The sequence below is a fragment of the Manihot esculenta genome, chromosome 6 (genome assembly GCF_001659605.2).
Source record: "Manihot esculenta cultivar AM560-2 chromosome 6, M.esculenta_v8, whole genome shotgun sequence".
NCBI classification, from domain to species: Eukaryota; Viridiplantae; Streptophyta; class Magnoliopsida; order Malpighiales; family Euphorbiaceae; genus Manihot; species Manihot esculenta.
In genome coordinates this window covers 18,101,104-18,118,562 of record NC_035166.2, presented here as the reverse complement: position 1 = coordinate 18,118,562, position 17,459 = coordinate 18,101,104, and the positions used below count along the sequence as shown (strand labels likewise).

The window sequence follows — 17,459 nt, the reverse complement described above, 5'->3', positions numbered from 1 at the left end:
CTGTTACTCCCCCATCTATTTCGGCCTCTTTGTCTTTCCATCTTAATGGCAATGTTCACCAAGTCTTCCAAATCAACATATGGTTGCAAATCAACCACATCAGTAATCTCCTTGTTTAGACCACCAAAGAAACAAGCCATGGTCTGGTCTTCCTCCTCCACTATGTTTGCTTTGATCAGGAGCAACTCCATCTCCTTATGATACTCATCAACAGATTTTGATCCTTGGATTAATCTTTGCAACTGATGATGGAGATCTTTATGGTAATAAGTAGGCACATATGTCTTCCTCATGATTCGCTTCATCTCTTCCCAACTAGCAATGGGTAACTCTCCATTCCTTCTCCTAGATTTCACAAGCTCATCCCACCATATTAGTGCATAGTCTGAAAACTCAAGGGCAGCAAGTTTTACCTTCTTATCGTTGGAATAGCTTTGACAGTTAAAAACCATATCCACTTTACGCTCCCACTCTAAATAGGCATCAACATCAGCCTTACCATTGAAGCTTGGAATCTTCATCTTTATGGAGTTCATACTGTTATCTACATAGGGTACACGATCATTGAACCTTCTGGCTCGGAAAGGGGCTGATTGTGCTACATTTTCCTCTTCATAGGATGGATCGTGTGTATCATCATCCCCCTGATTGGACTTGCCCTTTGAAGATCTAAGGTTGTCCTCAAGGTTATCCATTCTCAAATTTAGCTTCTGAAAGCTATCCATGAAAGCTTTATACATATCTTTAAGATCAAACGTAGGGTCAGAAGTATCACCAGTATTATGCCAAGACATTATAGAAAAATTCACAATTCTCTCAACTCACGTGTTTAACTTTCAAGCACTCACTTGGTATCTCAAAAGTGCACTTCAGAATAAAGACTCAATAAGCCAAGCTTGTATGATTCAAATAATAAGGAAAGAAAGGAAAGACCTAACAAGAAAAGATAGGAAACAACACTAGATGCAAACTGACCAAAATGAACAAACGGATTGATTTAGCACACAAAAGTGAAATTTCGTGTACTAAGTGTAATTAGATGTTCAACAATGTGCAATTTATCAAACTAAGTGTAAGGAACCAACAAACAGAAAGACACCAAATTGACAAACTAAGAATCAAAAATTAACAAGACGAATGTGCTTAACACGAAGTTATCCCTAAGCATGCTATCCTAGGTTAATTGATCTTAATATTGACTCAACAAAAACAATTCAAAGCAAGCAAACAAAAAAGACACTTAAAACAGCAAGTATTAAGTAAAACTATTTTTGTGAAAATACTACCCAAATTTGCCCTAAACCTACCCCAAACATGTATTTTGAATCCCAAACCCTGAAATATGTTCAAGGTATATGAAATATGATTTGTACCAGTAGGTATCAATATCAAAATGAAGTTTGAACAATTGACCCAAATTGCAGAAATTCTTTTTCTTTTTTTTTTCTTCTTTTTGGTATTTTTTTTTATATGGACTAAAGTAAAACACTGGAAATACTATTCTAAGAATGTTAGAATAGGAGCATACGAATTAGGGCAGAAAGCACAAACCAAACCACTGAAGATAGTAATTCTGCCTAAACAAGAATTTAGGGTAAAATACAATTTGAACAGCAACTAAACAATGTATTCGACTCTGGTAGGTATCCCAAACGATCATGAAAAATTGAAGAAAAGACACAAAAGTATAGTTAAGAAATTATTACTAAGCCTAGCTCTGATACCAATTGACGCGGAACCCCAGCCTATTAGAGACTGAAACGACACATACCCTAGTAAAAAGAACTTAGTTCAGAAAACAATTCCCCAGTCTAAAGCACCCTTAATTAACATGCAATTAAGAACACTTATAACTGATTGATTTTAAAAACAGCAAGAATAAGAAACATACAAGTTAGTATCGAACCTTATTCGTGATGCAGTGTCAAGAACCAAGATCTCTCTTAAGCTCTCAAAAAAGAATCACATAAAGCAATTGTATTGAATAATTGATAATCTGTCTACAATATGAAAAAAGAGATGCTTTATATAACCTAAATAAAGACCCATAATCTTTGTCACTTCCCACTACTATGCATGGACTCATGATCTATGCCACTACCCACTGCATCGATCCATGATCTATGCTACTATCCACTACTGGATAACTACCCACTACTGGTTAACTACCAACTGCTAAATAACTACCCACTACTAAATAACTACCCACTATTAAATAACTACCCACTATAAATACAAAGTTTGAACTGTCAATAAGAACACATTCGGCCTAATTGACTTGGAATGGCCAGATTATTCTTCAACTTCAAAATGAACTTGCAAAACTTCAACATATTCCTTTATGAATCCTTGAAGTGCTTCCTTCAACCTTTTGGATCTCAACCTTGTAATTGTTCCTTGAGGTAATGCTAGCTCATCAGTGTTGTTGGTTGTGCTTACATCATCGGCCCTCAACGGAGCTCCTCAGAACTTCCTCTTAAACACAACATAACATATCCATAAATGCCAGGGGCATAGAATAGGTAGCCCTAGTCTTTCTCTTACATAGTGCCAGGGCGCATAGAATGGGCAGCCCTGGTCTTCCGTATCCGTCATAACATAACCTGCTCGAGAGCTAGTGGGTCATCCAATATCCATCCACAACAACAGTAAATTATGCAATGCATCATATTCGTGAATTCTAATGTAACAACCTATTACGTAACATGGCATTTGTGATGCATGAACGTGATCAAAAAGTTTAATTACTTTAAAACAAGAGATTAGTTCAGTTCTACTCACCTCTGACTGACGCTTGACTAAAACTGTAGCAATTGACTCACTGCTGACCTCTACGGTCTCCCAGGTCCGATCCTACACAGATGGACTCCCATGAGGAACCAAACATAGCTAATACATGACTCTAAATAAATCCCCAAAAATCCTCCCTAAAATATACCAAAACATGCATAGGAAACAAGCGAAGGAAGGCTGGGCAGGGGACTTTCGGCAGCAGGTTCGGCGGCCGAAGATCCCCACAGATCCGAAAGTCAGACACTTTCAGGGGCAGGTCCGGCGGCCTAACCCCTTCACAGATCTGAAAGTCCATCCTTTCGGGGGCAGGTTAGGAAGCCAAAGGCTGCCTCTACAGGTAGGTTCGGCGGCCGAACTTGGGTTCTCCAGAATGGCAGAACCCGATTCTGCCCTATGCACTCAGCCACCAAAACTCTCCAAATCCTCACATCCAACTCCTCAAAACATGCATACACACTCATCAAGCATAAGGAGCATAAAACTAGCCTAAACCCCAAAGAAACAACAATAAAAACTCATAAGAGCAAACATTCATAAAAAACTCAACTCAAACCCTAAAACTTTAGATCTAAACATTTCATGCATTCATAGTCCTTTATCCTTTCTTAAAACTCATTTAAAACATAAGGAAAATAAGGATCTACACTTACCTCTTGAAGATCTAAGGTAGATGCGACCCAAGTTTGAAGTTGAGGAGAAATGGTCTCCAAACTTTAATATCTTAGATTCAAGCTCAAAACTTCAAAAACAAGAGAAAACTTATGAATATCTTGAAGGATTTGAAGGAAAAACAACAAAGTCAACTATGGGAGGTCAAGAACTCACCTTTGCCCGAAAATGGAGAGAGAAACTCTCCCATTTTTGAATTGGAGGCCTCTTATAGATTGCTGGCCAGACCACCTTCGGAGGTCGAAAGGAGAGCTCCCGCGACAGCACCATGTTTGGTGGCCGAACCTGGTTTTTTCCACAGCATTTTTTCTTTCTTTTAATAAAACCTTTAACACAAAAACCTACAGTAAAACCATAAAATTCATTTTGTGAAAAACTTATTTTACCCTTCTAAGAGGTTCCGACATTCGAGATTCCGGGTTCCAATAGGGATTTCGTCGGAAGGTTGGAATTCCAACGCCGGAATCTAGCTGGGTATTACAATAACATATTACTAATTAACCCAAGTAAATATATAATTATTTAATTGAGTGAATATAAATAGCAATTAGCATATTTGTTTATGTTAAGAAACTAATTGATTTGATTTAAATAATTAACTTGTTATTATTGATCAAATTTGGGTTCTCATTTTCTTAAAGTGATTAATTAATTAAATCTACGCAAATTAATTTAATCTTAAAAAGAAATTGATGGGATTTGTTTATTTGAATACTATAACCAAATAAGGGATAATTAAATGAACCATCTCTTTAATCAATGATTAATAGCAAATCTCTCGATTTTGATTACCTTTGAAACTTTTTGATTAATTATTTGTTTCATCGTTCCAATCGCATTATTATATTTTTTTTCTTTAATTTTTTTTAAAACTAACTTCTCCGATATCAATTTTCTTCTTCTTCCCTTTTATTTTAAATAGTTCTTCTTTTTCTCACTTGTCATAAAAATTAAATAATTTTAAAGTTTATGTGATATTGACACTCATTCACTCTATTTATAAAATCTATCAAATCAAGAAAAGGTAAATAAGTTTTAATTGATGAATTTGACACCTACAATTACACGCCGTATGTTAGAATAGTAAATGTATAAACTGATTTTGAGACGTAAAAAAAAAAACTTTCTTTCAGGAGTTAATTGTCCTGCTACATTTGCTATAGAGTTATGGCAATACTCCTTTAGAATATAACAAAATCAAGAAAATCACAAACAATAATTTTGTGATTTTTTAAAAGAAATTCACATTAAAGATTTAAGAGAGAATAAAAAAAATATAGAGTTTGAAACAATTGTTTATAAGCAGTAGTAATCAATTAGCAGTTTGGATTTCAAAAAAAAATATTTATGAGAGGGTGTCACATATCCGGTGCTAAGTGTCAAATCTTTAATTTATAATATAATTTTAGATTTTCAAAACCCTTCTTATTTAAATTAAAATTTTTCGTAATATAAATATTAAAAAAATTTTATAAACATTATATATGAGATTTTTTATTCTTTTATAACTTATTTAACAAACTATTTTTACAACAGTGTATGTATCTAAAACTATTAGTTTTAAAAGTAGTTTAAAGAAACTAATTGATAAAGGGAAATTGTATTTTTAAAACACAAATATATTATATTAAAGCTAAATTACAATATTAAAAGTCTCATTAGATAAAAAAAATGAATTATAGATAAAATTTAAAAAAATCTAAAATGGACATATCAGTGACCAATCCAGAAAGTCAATTCAGGATCCAATTCAGTATCCAATTTAAATAAGTATCTTAGTTTTATCGATTTTTTATTATTATTTCCGAATTATTGTTTATTTTTTTTCATTATAGTAATATAAGATTGATTATTATAATACTATTTAATTTTATATTATTTTTAAATTAATTTATTGTTAATTATTATTTTTCTAAATAATTATTTAAAATATTTCTTAATATTTAATAAAATTTAATATTTTTAAGGTAGTATAATTGAAAAGTTAATAAAATAAATTATCTTTTTATAATATGTATGAAAAATTAAAATAGACAACACGTATAGAATAAAGAGAGTATAAGATAATTAAAAAAAAAATTTTAAAAATGAATAAATTATTATAATTAAATTATGGTCATTCTCATCTGTTTTTTATTTATTAAAATATATTTTTAATGATATTATTATGAGCATTTCTAAATATAACTTTTAATATAAGTTCGATATCCATTATTTATGTTTTAGAGTTGACTTTTTAATGATATTTACCGTACCTTTTTGCTATGGTTGTAACATGTAAATTTATAAAAAAAAATTATTAAAATAATATAATATTTAAATATATGGCTTACGATTGAATTTTTTTTTTTTTTAAATATTTTAATTTATTAAAAATTATTTTCGTATAATTGTAATTGTATAAATAGATTAATAACTAAATAAGATAAATAAAAAAATTATTTAATAATAAAAATGGTATATAAAAATAAATTAAATAATGAGTGAACAAGTTAAGAAAAAATTTAAGTGGAGACACAAACTTGAAATCTTAAAAATGGGAAGTAAATTTTTTTAATTAAAAAATAATATAGAAAATAAGAAATTAAATAGTAAAAATTTCTTTTGATAAATGGATTAAAGAATTTGAAAGTATAAAATATAACGATAATTTAATTAAATAATTTTAAAATAAGAATGAATTGATAGCTCCGTGCCGTCCCTGCATATAATATATGACCACCCACAATATAATAAAAGCAGCTGAAACTATATTAACGTCCAATTAAACCGTTGTGGAAAGAAAGTCCTATAATAAAAAAATAATCTTATTAAATTCAAACCAACCATCTAAAACATTTATCACATCCTTAATATCAACTTTAATATTATTTTAAAGTTAAATTAATACTTTATTGTTTATTTTTATTTATCAATTTTATTTATTCAAAATAATTTATCAAAATTTCAGAACATTAAAAAAGTATTCATTTAATTTTTTTAATTTTACATTTATTTTTATTAAATACAATAATTATTTTTATAATTTCTTAAAACTTATATCTTAATATTTTTTCTTAATTATATTATTTTTCTAGTTTTAGACTAATGGAGAGAATTATTGAAATTATAACAACTGGGTTAGGTAAAAAGATAATTTGGACAAATTAACCAATATTTTGTTATAATTTCAATGATGTAGTTATACTTTTTTTTTTTTTATTAATGTATAAAAATCTTCAATGATACCATTAGACAAATATCATTTTGGTTATTTTTTCTTTAAAAGTAGAAAATAATAAATAATATTTCGAGTTTGAATCTTTTAGCTGTTTTGAGATATTAAGTTTTATAATAAAAAATGAAAAAAAATATTATCTTATATTATAAATAATAAATAAAATAAAAATAAATAAGATATTATTTGCATAAATTAAATAATAATGACATATAACTTGAGTGATGATGAATTATGGATGTTATATTTATAAGTGGTAAATTTTTATTATATTTGTTCTGTATATAAATAAAATAAATTATTTCTGAATATTCTATTTGAAAATTGAAATATTATATAACTATAATAATAAAGTTCATATTATTTTTCGAAGATAATATTGGCATGAAAATGATTCAACACAAACAAAATCTATCAAGCAATGGACACTCATCAATCCCAATGAAATTAATCAATCAGATCACCTTGGAAAACTCAAATCCCAATCCTCAACTACTCCCATCTTTCCCTATAAAAACCCATCAATCCCACCTCCATTACCCGAACCAAAGCGAGCCTCTCCTTGAAGAATCATCCAAGAGCCTGTTGACAGAGTCACCGTATCAAACCTAGCAACCCAGCCATGAAGAACGGATTCTTCTCTGTGCTCATCCTCCTCTCCTTTCTCTTCTGCCTGGCTAACGTCAACGAGGCTGCAGTTCCATGCAGCACTGTCGACGCAAAGGCAGCTGCCTGTGTTGGGTTCGCCACCGGCAAGGCCACGACTCCGTCTCCTGCATGCTGCAGTGGGCTGCAACAGCTCGCTCAAACAGTCAAAACGGTTGATGACAAGAAAGCTATTTGCAGGTGCTTGAAGGCTGCCTCCGGGTCTTTGGGAATTAAAGATCAGTTCTTGAGCAAGATTCCTGGAGCTTGCCACATTAACGTTGGCTTCCCTGTCTCCACCAGCGTCAACTGTGAAACGTGAGTAAATGTTGTTTTTTAATTCCATGTGACTATCCTATGTATATAACTTTTTTATTTTTATTATGTATATCTTTTGGATGATATCCATCCAAAATTTGTATATATGGGCTGATTTTACTTGTGTGTTTGATTTTTACAGGATTCACTAAGAATATTGAAATGGAGCTGAGGAAGATGTAATGTCCTAGAGAGACAAGAGGGAGTTCAATAAAACAGTATAGCTAAGAGGTCCTTTCATGTGTATCTGGTCCTTGTAAGAACCTGTACTTTGGACCTTATAAATAATAATGTAGCCCCAGTTGGGTGTTTCTGGCATAAGCTCAGTTCTTAATTTTACGTCACTTTCCGTTTTGTGTTTGCTTTTGGGCTTTAAATTAAGTATCAGATTGGAAGAGCAAACTCTAGGATCTGGAGTTAACTTTAAATTCACGTCTAAACTATACAAAAAGTGAAATTAAAATGGTTTCAGTAGATTGGATGAATGACCATGCGCCAATTTAAATCAGCTCAGTTTAAATGGTGAGCGCCAAAAAGACTTTATATTCAATGAGAAGAGATGTTCTTTATTTCTAAAGAATTTGCACCAAATGATATTCAGTCTAGGCACAACTGGAAAAAACAAGCATAAGGTTTTAACAGCCAACTGCACGAATTACATGGGTACCAAAAGCGGCAATTTGAAGGAAGTATGCCCACCATGGAAGTTCCTGGCCGTCCCATGCGAAGAACTTGCCATTGTCATGGCTCTTTGCACGGTTGATGATGTCCACAATGTTGGAATTTGTGACGGATCCGATCTAAGTCTGCTGAGAGTGCCGGTCTCAAAAAGACTTAATTGAAAATTTGGATTGAGCTTACTACACTATGTTAACTCTTTTTTTTAGCGATGTGGAATTTCCCCTTATACAAACCATCAGATAAACTGCAAGTCCATCATAGAAAGCAAGTTTGACCTATAAGATTTCATGCGATTTCACCCAACAAAGTGTGGCACAACAGGTGGTAACTTTCTCTAAAATGCTCGTAGGCTATTTGAATTGGACTTATTTCACTTTATTAAGATTTTTTTTTTCCGATTATCAACTCTTCCTTTCTCCTTCTTTTATCGAGATGGAATTTCCATTTTTTTAAAACATAAGTTTCAAAATTGAGAATTATAAATGTAGTTTATATGCTTGGGAAATGGTTTTTTATTTTGATACGTAAAAGCACTAAATTTATAAATTGATTTGTCCAAATAAATTATTATACTACCTCCATTTAATTTTTAAATTTCATCATATACATTATTTAATATTATTTATAATAATTTTAATAATAAATATATTATAAGCTAATTATTATTAAACATGTCAATTGTTTATTGATTATTTATATCTGTTTTAATTAAATAGATAAATGTTTAAAATTTTAAATATTTATAAATTTTAAATAATTTATAAATATTTAATTTTTATAAATTAAACCGTAGTATAAATGTAAAAAAAATTGAAGGTCAAACTGGTCAAAACAGTAATTACTGAAACAATACGTTGCACATTCTATAAGTAGTACGAGGACAATAGATACGCAGTTCCTTTCCAGCATCATTCATTCTTGTCAGACAAATTTTTTATGTTCAAAAAGAGCTAACTATTATATATTAATGGTATTCTTAGGCAAGGATAATATCACATAGCCAAAGATCAAATTTGTTGTATCCAACGTCTTAAAAAAAACAAAGAGTTAACTCTTTAATATTTAATATTTATCGTTTAAGGAAATTAATTATTTAATTATTTATATATTTTTAAAAATACATTAAATAATTTTTATTTTTTCAAACCATTATCTATTTAATCTCTTTATTTATTTAATCCATTAATAATGTGTGAAATGATCACGATAATTAATTTTTGTAATTTTAAAATATAATTATTCAATTTCTTTAATTTCAATGTTACACTTATTTCATTTTTATTCTTTCAAAATAATATTTCCTACATCTCATAATCACTTCTTTTTTAGACTATATGTTTTGATTATTATAACCCTATTTAATTTTATTTTATTTTTAAAAAAATTTTTAAAATATCTTTAATATTTAATAAAATTTAATATATTTAAAATGAGTATAATTAAAATTTTAATAAAAAAATATATTTCTTAATATGTGTGAACAAGGAAAGTGGACAAAAATTATGAGATAAAGTGAGTAACTATTTAGCCTCTCCAATCTAATTCATTACAAAGAGTAAATAGCTAATGATTTGAAAAATCAAGACTAACTAATTTGTTTTTGAAAGTAGAAGGACCAAATAGTTAATTTTATTAAATTAAGGGACTAAATAGTAATATTTCTAAAAGAATAAGGCGCATGCAACAAAGCCATCAATCAGGATAAAAAATAAATAAATAAATAAATAAAAAACCCTTCTACTTACAGTTACTATTTTAAATATTAATTTTAGCCTTAAAACAGGCACAAAAGACAGACTTCTGGGGGCACGCTTCTCAGGCACCAGACCAGATTCCTTTTCACAGGTACATGATCATGAATTGAAGGGACCAAACAAAGTACTTACGCATATTCCATCGGGAAAAAAAAAAAACTCACATCTGACCCTTGTCACAATAGACCTTGCCCAATTATATACAAAGTAGAATCAGGAGTTGAAAAATAAAATAAACCAACATTCCTTTTCAAGTTGAAAAATGAACAGATGCTGATCCTAACTAACATGATCATGAATCTCCAACCCAATAAGAGAGCCAACCTACCAGGCGAACTTAAGTTGGCCACCACAGCAACCTCCCTGTGAGTCCTGAGCCTCCTCTAGCTTTCAAAAGAGGCCACATTTGCTGAAATGGCAAACCATAATGATATAATTTAGCTAAATGTGAAGCATTTAACAGCAAACTAGGCAATGAAGAAACTCAATTGCATCTTAATAGCAATATATGGTTACAGTCTAATTCATTTTCTGAATGCAAATGCTGCTTTTGAAGATATCCCTGTTAAAAGCTCACTTGAGCATGCATATATAAATGAGTTCCTAACTGTAGAAATACTGCTAATATTTTCCAAGTAATAGAAATATAATCTTCCTAATTTTACAATTAAAGATTAATTAAAAAAAATCTATAAAATTGGGCTTCTTGACTGCATCAGAGTGTGTATGGGTGTATGGAATATGGCAAAATCTTTAGTATTTCAACATCCATAACGCTAATTTTTAATGCAGAAGCAGCTATATGCCAAAACAAAAAAGAAACTGTAGGATGAATCCAAGCTACCAACTGACAGTTGTCTTCACATACCTTGATTACTAGAATTGGACCCGCAGCATTGACCTCATAAGCAAGCATTACATGATGATTCCTCTGCTTTATTCAAGTTATTTCTGTACCATGGACCTAAGAAATTAACTTTAATCTCTTGCCCGTGTTTGGAGTTTACTGAAAGAATAGCTTTTGATTTGCTATCATGCAAAGTATTGCAAAGAATGAAGTTTATTCAGCTTAAAATCTGGAAGCAATGATGCAATATTCCTACCTGGTTGGAACACATTTAGTATCAAAAGGATGCTTGAGGCATTAATGAGAAGATTCAAAGAACCACATTTTTCTTGTATGGACATAGCAGATGCCTGCCATATGACACAAATGTCAGAAGACTTGGACAAGCATGACAGGCTGAAGTATCTTGCTGTCCTTGTATGAGCAGTTAATAATGATTAACAAACTGAAATAAATTGAAGGACACTGAAGAAAATAAACCAAAAAAGTTGATACATCTTATCATACCCATGAAGAAGTTAAAAGGAAATAAACAAAAAACTTGCTCCACCTTTCTGATCGATCCTAAGGTGGTTTCAGTGGTTGCAGTCCGCGTTTATGCGTGAGTTTTATCTTTCGACAAAAAAAAAAAAAAAAAGATCCTAAGGGTGGTATTAAGATCCAAGTTTCTCCTTTGCTTTATTATAAAGAAAACTAAATGTTTTTGGAGTTAATTCATCTAGGTACAATGCAGAAAACCACAACTAACCTAAACTGATGACTAGAATGAAAAATATAGGTGAAATTCCTTCTGGTCTCTCTAAAGCAATAGGTAAGAACAGATAGAAATATCAAGCCTTAACCTCCATGGAACTTTCAATGGTGAACTCCAGCTGTAAAATGTTGAGGAATTCAGGAAAATTCTTTTTTCCAATTAAGAAGTCTTGTTGCTCCATAAGGATTTCAACAAGTTGCAATAATAACATGTTCTTTCTCATTCTTTTCCAGAAGTCGTTTAACCTGTATCAGGCAGTAAGCAAATCAAAGTTTTCTTCCTGTGTTAACTCATTCCTTGCATCATTAGATTAAAATCTAAAAACAAGGTAATGAATCCAACAAAAAGAAAATAATAGGGTTTTCATATCATAGTTACTCCAACTCTTCTGAACCAGTACTTTAGGACCTGAAATACCAGTTCCAAAAAAGGATATTTGAGCATGGATATGATACTTACCAGTGGGAAATTAATAGGTACTCAGCCAAAGGCTGGAAAGTGAAATCAATGGCCCAAAAAATTAATTACAGAAGATGTTTCAAGAAGGGAAAAGAAGGATTATCAGCTCATCGAAAGGAAGGGGAAGGTTCCAGAATTCAACAGCTGTGAATGGTTGAGCTGTTAGAGGGAAATGAAAGAAGCAGTCACATGGGAATGAGAGCAGAGGAGGTCAACTTTCTTCAGTTATAAATATGCAAACAGAAAGAAAGAAAAGGATGCAGTAATTTCGTCTTTATTTATGCAGCATTAGCTGGGGCTAACTTTGCTAGCAAAGGAATTGATTTCCTGGTGGGTATTAGCAACCATTTTTCCTCCTTAATTTCTCTTATTACTCTGTTCCTATTCCTTAGTTGATGGATACTGAGAGAATGAGCAAAGTTACGGAGAGCTATTGATTGTAATGCAGAATACTGAATGTAATTGGTCATTCTGCTATTAGTATTCAATTCCAAGTTCTGTTTCAGTTTGTTTACATATCCTCTTGTTCCTACTCTATCAGGAAGCCTACGAAATTTTATACAATAGGTAGATTCCAACAGACAGAATTGTGTAACCCAAGTCCTTTTGGTGCTGTAAAAAATCAGAAAAACTAATGCTTACTGCAAATTACAAAGTAATCCTCTCACATAGGCAAAAATGAGAAGAGTAATAATAAATGGAATCTATTATCATTTCTAATACAAATGCAAGCAGCATGATATTGTAACCTTTTAATATTTATTTTAGTTTTTTAAAGTTGACTAATTAGAATTGACTCTATTCATTCATTGAAAGTTAATTTAAGATATTTAAGTCTTGTAACATTGATGTATAAGCTCCTATATATACTTAGCTTGTGTTCTTGGTGTATATAATTAAGTGTAAGCATAAGAGTTCTTTAGAGAAGGTATGAAAAATTTAGAGACAAAGAATCGTGTTCTGTCAGTGGAGCTTTGGGTTCAAAAATTAGTTAGAGTTGATTTGAGCCACAGGATGAAACTATCGAGTATATCATGGAGGAGACAAGTCAACAAAAGAGAAGTTCTGCTACATGGATTAAGAGGCTTTGCCTATTCAGAGGATTTGAATCCCCTTAAAAGAGTGAGTAATCCATGCCTTATCATGTTTTTGTATATTTTTTATCAAGCTAACATAATTATGTTATTAATTTAGGCATTTTCACCAACATTTTATACCACAAACATTGTTAAACTATACTAGTGAATTTCTAACATGAGAAAGGAAGTAAACATGGTTTAGAAAGCTAGCTTTGAAACTGATTTAGTACAGGCTATGCATCTCTCTAAACTTTTGTATCACCTTACCTTAACCAGTGAACATGATATACACATTGAAGCAGCAGTCTGAAATTATAAGGTACACTACAATTGGTATATTCCATTGGAAAGTACCTAAGATAAGTTTTGTTGGAGAGCTTTTAGATGAGGTATTTCATAGAATCCATGGATTTGAGGGATTCTACAATCTTTTTTTTTTCTTTCAGTAGTGGTTCATTTTATTGATTTGACCAACATACCAAACGTGTGAGATACATTAAAACTTATAAAACCCTTAGATTTTCAAATCCATGGATTTTAGAAGTCCCAAATCCAGGCATGGCCAGAAGTAATCATGAAGCAGTAACAGTGACAATACTGGTTGCACTTTATTTAACCATCCATGCATCATGTAGCCCTGAAGTTTCAGTGCATGATTAATGAAAATCAAGATGGGTTTTATGCAAGGCTGTATAAATGGATTGAGCTAAGTCAAGCCAGACAAGGCTTAGCTCACATGAGTTTAACAATTCAAGCTTAGATAGTAAAGCATGAGCTAATCTCACTTGCTTTTTAAAGAATTTGTAATCGGCTTTCCTTTAACCCCATTAACTTAGCAAACAACGAGACTAAATGAGCCAACTTGAGCTTAACTCAATTAGGAGATCAAGTCAAACTTAGGCTCCATTCATCATTTTTAACTATAAAAAATAAAAAGATAATTTAAAAAAAATGAAGAGTAAAATACAATTCTCATCCAAATAAGTCATAATGTACTTTAGTAAACATAACAATGACAAATGAAAATCACACACATAAAGACATGCATATACGGTATCTAAAACTTCAGCTTGCCTCTTCTATGAATAAACAATGACAAAAAGAAGTACAAAAAAACATCCATGTGATTTTGTCTCTTGCCACAAACACAAGCACCCAAACACAAATATCAACACAAAAGCACTAAAACTGAAAATTTTCTTTCAATCTCTCTCTCAAAACATAATGAAGACCCTAATAGATGGAATATACATTACCTAATTGGCTAGTATTTCTAGGCTAACCAACTTGATATTAAGTTGCAGACTAAACAACTTTATACAGAACATAAACAAACTCTTATTCCGGACTGGTCACACTCACTTACTCAAGATATGTGCTCCTTTCCACCAGTTGAAACATGATAGTTATGCTCCATGACAACTCTAAGTGATAGTTTTGTGTCTGCTATAGGAAATGAATTGACATGTATAAAGACATCTAAAGACCTAAAATAAGCAATCAATTACCTAGGCAGAAAACTTAAATGACTCCCCTTCCCACCTCAAAAAAAAAAACAGAGAGAGAGAGAGAGAGAGAGCTGCCACATGGGGCATTTCCTTTATTGACCACAGTTTTGAGTGGTCATCTTTACCTATAGGATGGAACATAATAACAATGCCAATATTGAGTTCAGGAGACTCAAAGTTATTTTAATGCAATATATGATTTATTATTTTTAGTTCAGAAAATGTAATAATGGATTCATTAAAACCTGATAAGTAAAAACTATTACATGGATACATCTATCAACATAAAAAAGTGAGCCTGTGTCTGTCATGTGATATGCCAGAGAGAGAGAGAGAGAGAGAAAGCATTATATGTAACCTGAAAAAACAAAAGGAAAAGAACAGTCGATTATGTGACAACACAAGCCATTGAGACTAAAAAAAAGAAAAGGAAAAGGAAAGTCAAGGACAATATAAAGAGTAAAATAAAACTGTTTGAACAGGACTGGGAAAAATGAAATCCATATCAACAGATTTTGACATAAAACATGAACACATGAAAACCTATTTTAGCAACTCCTAACAGGATAATGGGAGGGAAAAAAAACCAAGAAGAGAATTTCCCATCCAATTAGAAGGGGTAAAAGAATGTACTCAACAATGCTTGAAAGGGAAATCAAGTAAAGAAAATTTTCAGCATTCAATAGAATCCTTTTATAACTTTGTTGATACATTATTATTAAAATCAAAGTAAATTGATTTAAATTACAGTGCAAATACAAAAAATTCGTTGTTTGTGGATACGTAGATGTAGTATTTGCTTATTTATAAAATCATATGTATACAAGCTTCTCCTATAAATATCAAAGAAATCAGCCCATTATTACCGTATCAAATTGAAAAATCACTGAGGACAAAGTGGGCATGCCTTTCAACTTCATTCCATTATATTCTAATAGTATGACTTTCCATCAATTGACGAGTCCCATTCAGTATATTAATCATGCTTATCCAGTAATAATCATTTCAATTACCAGGGATGAATCACCTGAGCTACACACTTTTCTCTATATAATTACATGGAAAGCAAATATATATATACGAATGTGAAAATCCTCAAATTTTAGAATTTTTGGCTAAATAATAGGTCAAATGCGATAAAACCACCGACTGATTACTGAGGAAGGAAGATTGTAAATGCATTCAAGAATCTAAGAAAAAGCCAGAGAAATTGAAGAAAGTGAAATGGAAGAGGTATAAACACAACGGATAGAAGTAAAAGATGAAATTCAGCTCACAAATTCAGGGCCAATTCCTCTTCAAGCTCTTTGCACCGCCGATACCCCACCTTCCCATTTATGGGCAGAAGCAGAAGAAGATAAAGAAAAAGCCCTTCTCGCTGAACTAAAGAGACTCTCGAATGGAAAACAATGCACCGTAATTCAGAAACAAAAGCTTCATTTTCAGTGATGCAGTGTTGAAAAGTAAAGTTTTGTGGGCTAATGCCAGGGAAGAAGATCAGCTGATTAGGAGCAGGGATGGTCAGTATTCTCGAATTTGATCTCAGATTAATAGTACTAAAATCTCAATCCCTTTTAAATCCGAATTTTAAATTATTAGAAGCTCCCTCAAAAGATTTATATTTTAATTATTAACTTATATAAAAAATATATTTTTATTAATAGTTTTTATTTTAAAGTTTAATATTTCTTAAAAATACTTAAATTTTAATTTAAAAGAGATCAATTATATTTTAATCCTGAATTTTAACAAATTAATAAATTAATTTTATTTTTTCTAAATTTAAACATTTAAATTTTTATATAACCAATCAATTTTTATATAATAAATTCATATAAATAAGAGTTCTTTCATCCATAATTTTGCTAATCAATCGGTGATAAGGAGGATAAATATTTTAAATACTTAAAATATTTGTATAAATATTTAAATTTAAAAAATAAAAGTTTTATATTATATAAATTATATTTTAATTTTTAACTTTTAATATAATTGATAAATCAATTCTTGTATTTTTAAAATTAAATTTTTAAATTTTTATATTTAATTTATTTAAAATTATAATTATTTCATCTATTATAAATATTAGCTCAAAGTTAAGTAACTTTATCTGAAAATATAATTTTTTTCTAAAATGTATTTTATAAAAGTTTACCATTTATTTAGAGGCTACTTTACACCATTTAAAAATAACTGCAGTTATATAAATATTTTTTAAAAGTTTTAAAATTATAAATATCGAAATATTTTAATGAATGAAAATTAAACAATAAAAATTTTTAAAAATTGATTAAATGAGATATTATAAATAAAAATTAATGAAAATTGTTTTTTAAAAGCAAAGTTACGGATTGTATTAATAAAATTTTATCAAATAAAGAGGGATATCATCTCAAACAAAAAGACGATCATACTTAATAAATTCTCCATCCAAAATATGAGTAGTTAAAATAGTATGACGACGAATCCATTTAACAGAAATATTAGTTTTAGAGTCTAACAAAGATTTACAATCATTCAAAATCAAATACAGTTCAAAAATATTTAAATGTGGAGACTGAAAAAATTGAACCACTTGCAAACAATCCATAAGAATGCAGCCATTAAAAGGTAAAAATTTCATCGCAAAAAGCAAACAGTGATGGAGAGCTAAAATTTCAACAATTACTGACATATCATCACCTTTCGAGAAACCAGAAACATCACGTTAAAATATACCATTAGAAATTTCTACA

The 17,459-nt window shown here is 30.5% G+C and overlaps 1 protein-coding gene and 1 long non-coding RNA gene across 3 annotated transcripts; one reads left to right on the top strand and one right to left on the bottom strand.

Moving 5' to 3' along the window:
- The first annotated feature begins 7,245 nt into the window (after positions 1 to 7,245).
- Positions 7,246 to 7,950, top strand: LOC110616677 (non-specific lipid-transfer protein C, cotyledon-specific isoform). The gene is made up of 2 exons (XM_021759128.2): positions 7,246 to 7,642; positions 7,785 to 7,950. The coding sequence occupies exons 1-2, from the start codon at positions 7,302 to 7,304 to the stop codon at positions 7,792 to 7,794; spliced, it is 351 nt and encodes a 116-aa protein (XP_021614820.1). The 5' UTR covers positions 7,246 to 7,301; the 3' UTR covers positions 7,795 to 7,950.
- Positions 7,951 to 10,022: 2,072 nt separating this feature from the next.
- Positions 10,023 to 16,285, bottom strand: LOC110617864. Of its 2 annotated transcripts, XR_006351068.1 has the most exons (3): positions 16,002 to 16,285; positions 10,946 to 15,082; positions 10,023 to 10,486 (listed from the first exon to the last, which is right to left on the bottom strand). It is a non-coding gene; the product is annotated as an uncharacterized LOC110617864 (long non-coding RNA). The 2 variants fall into 2 exon arrangements; XR_006351067.1 differs by having other exon boundaries at positions 10,946 to 16,285.
- Positions 16,286 to 17,459: the final 1,174 nt, after the last annotated feature.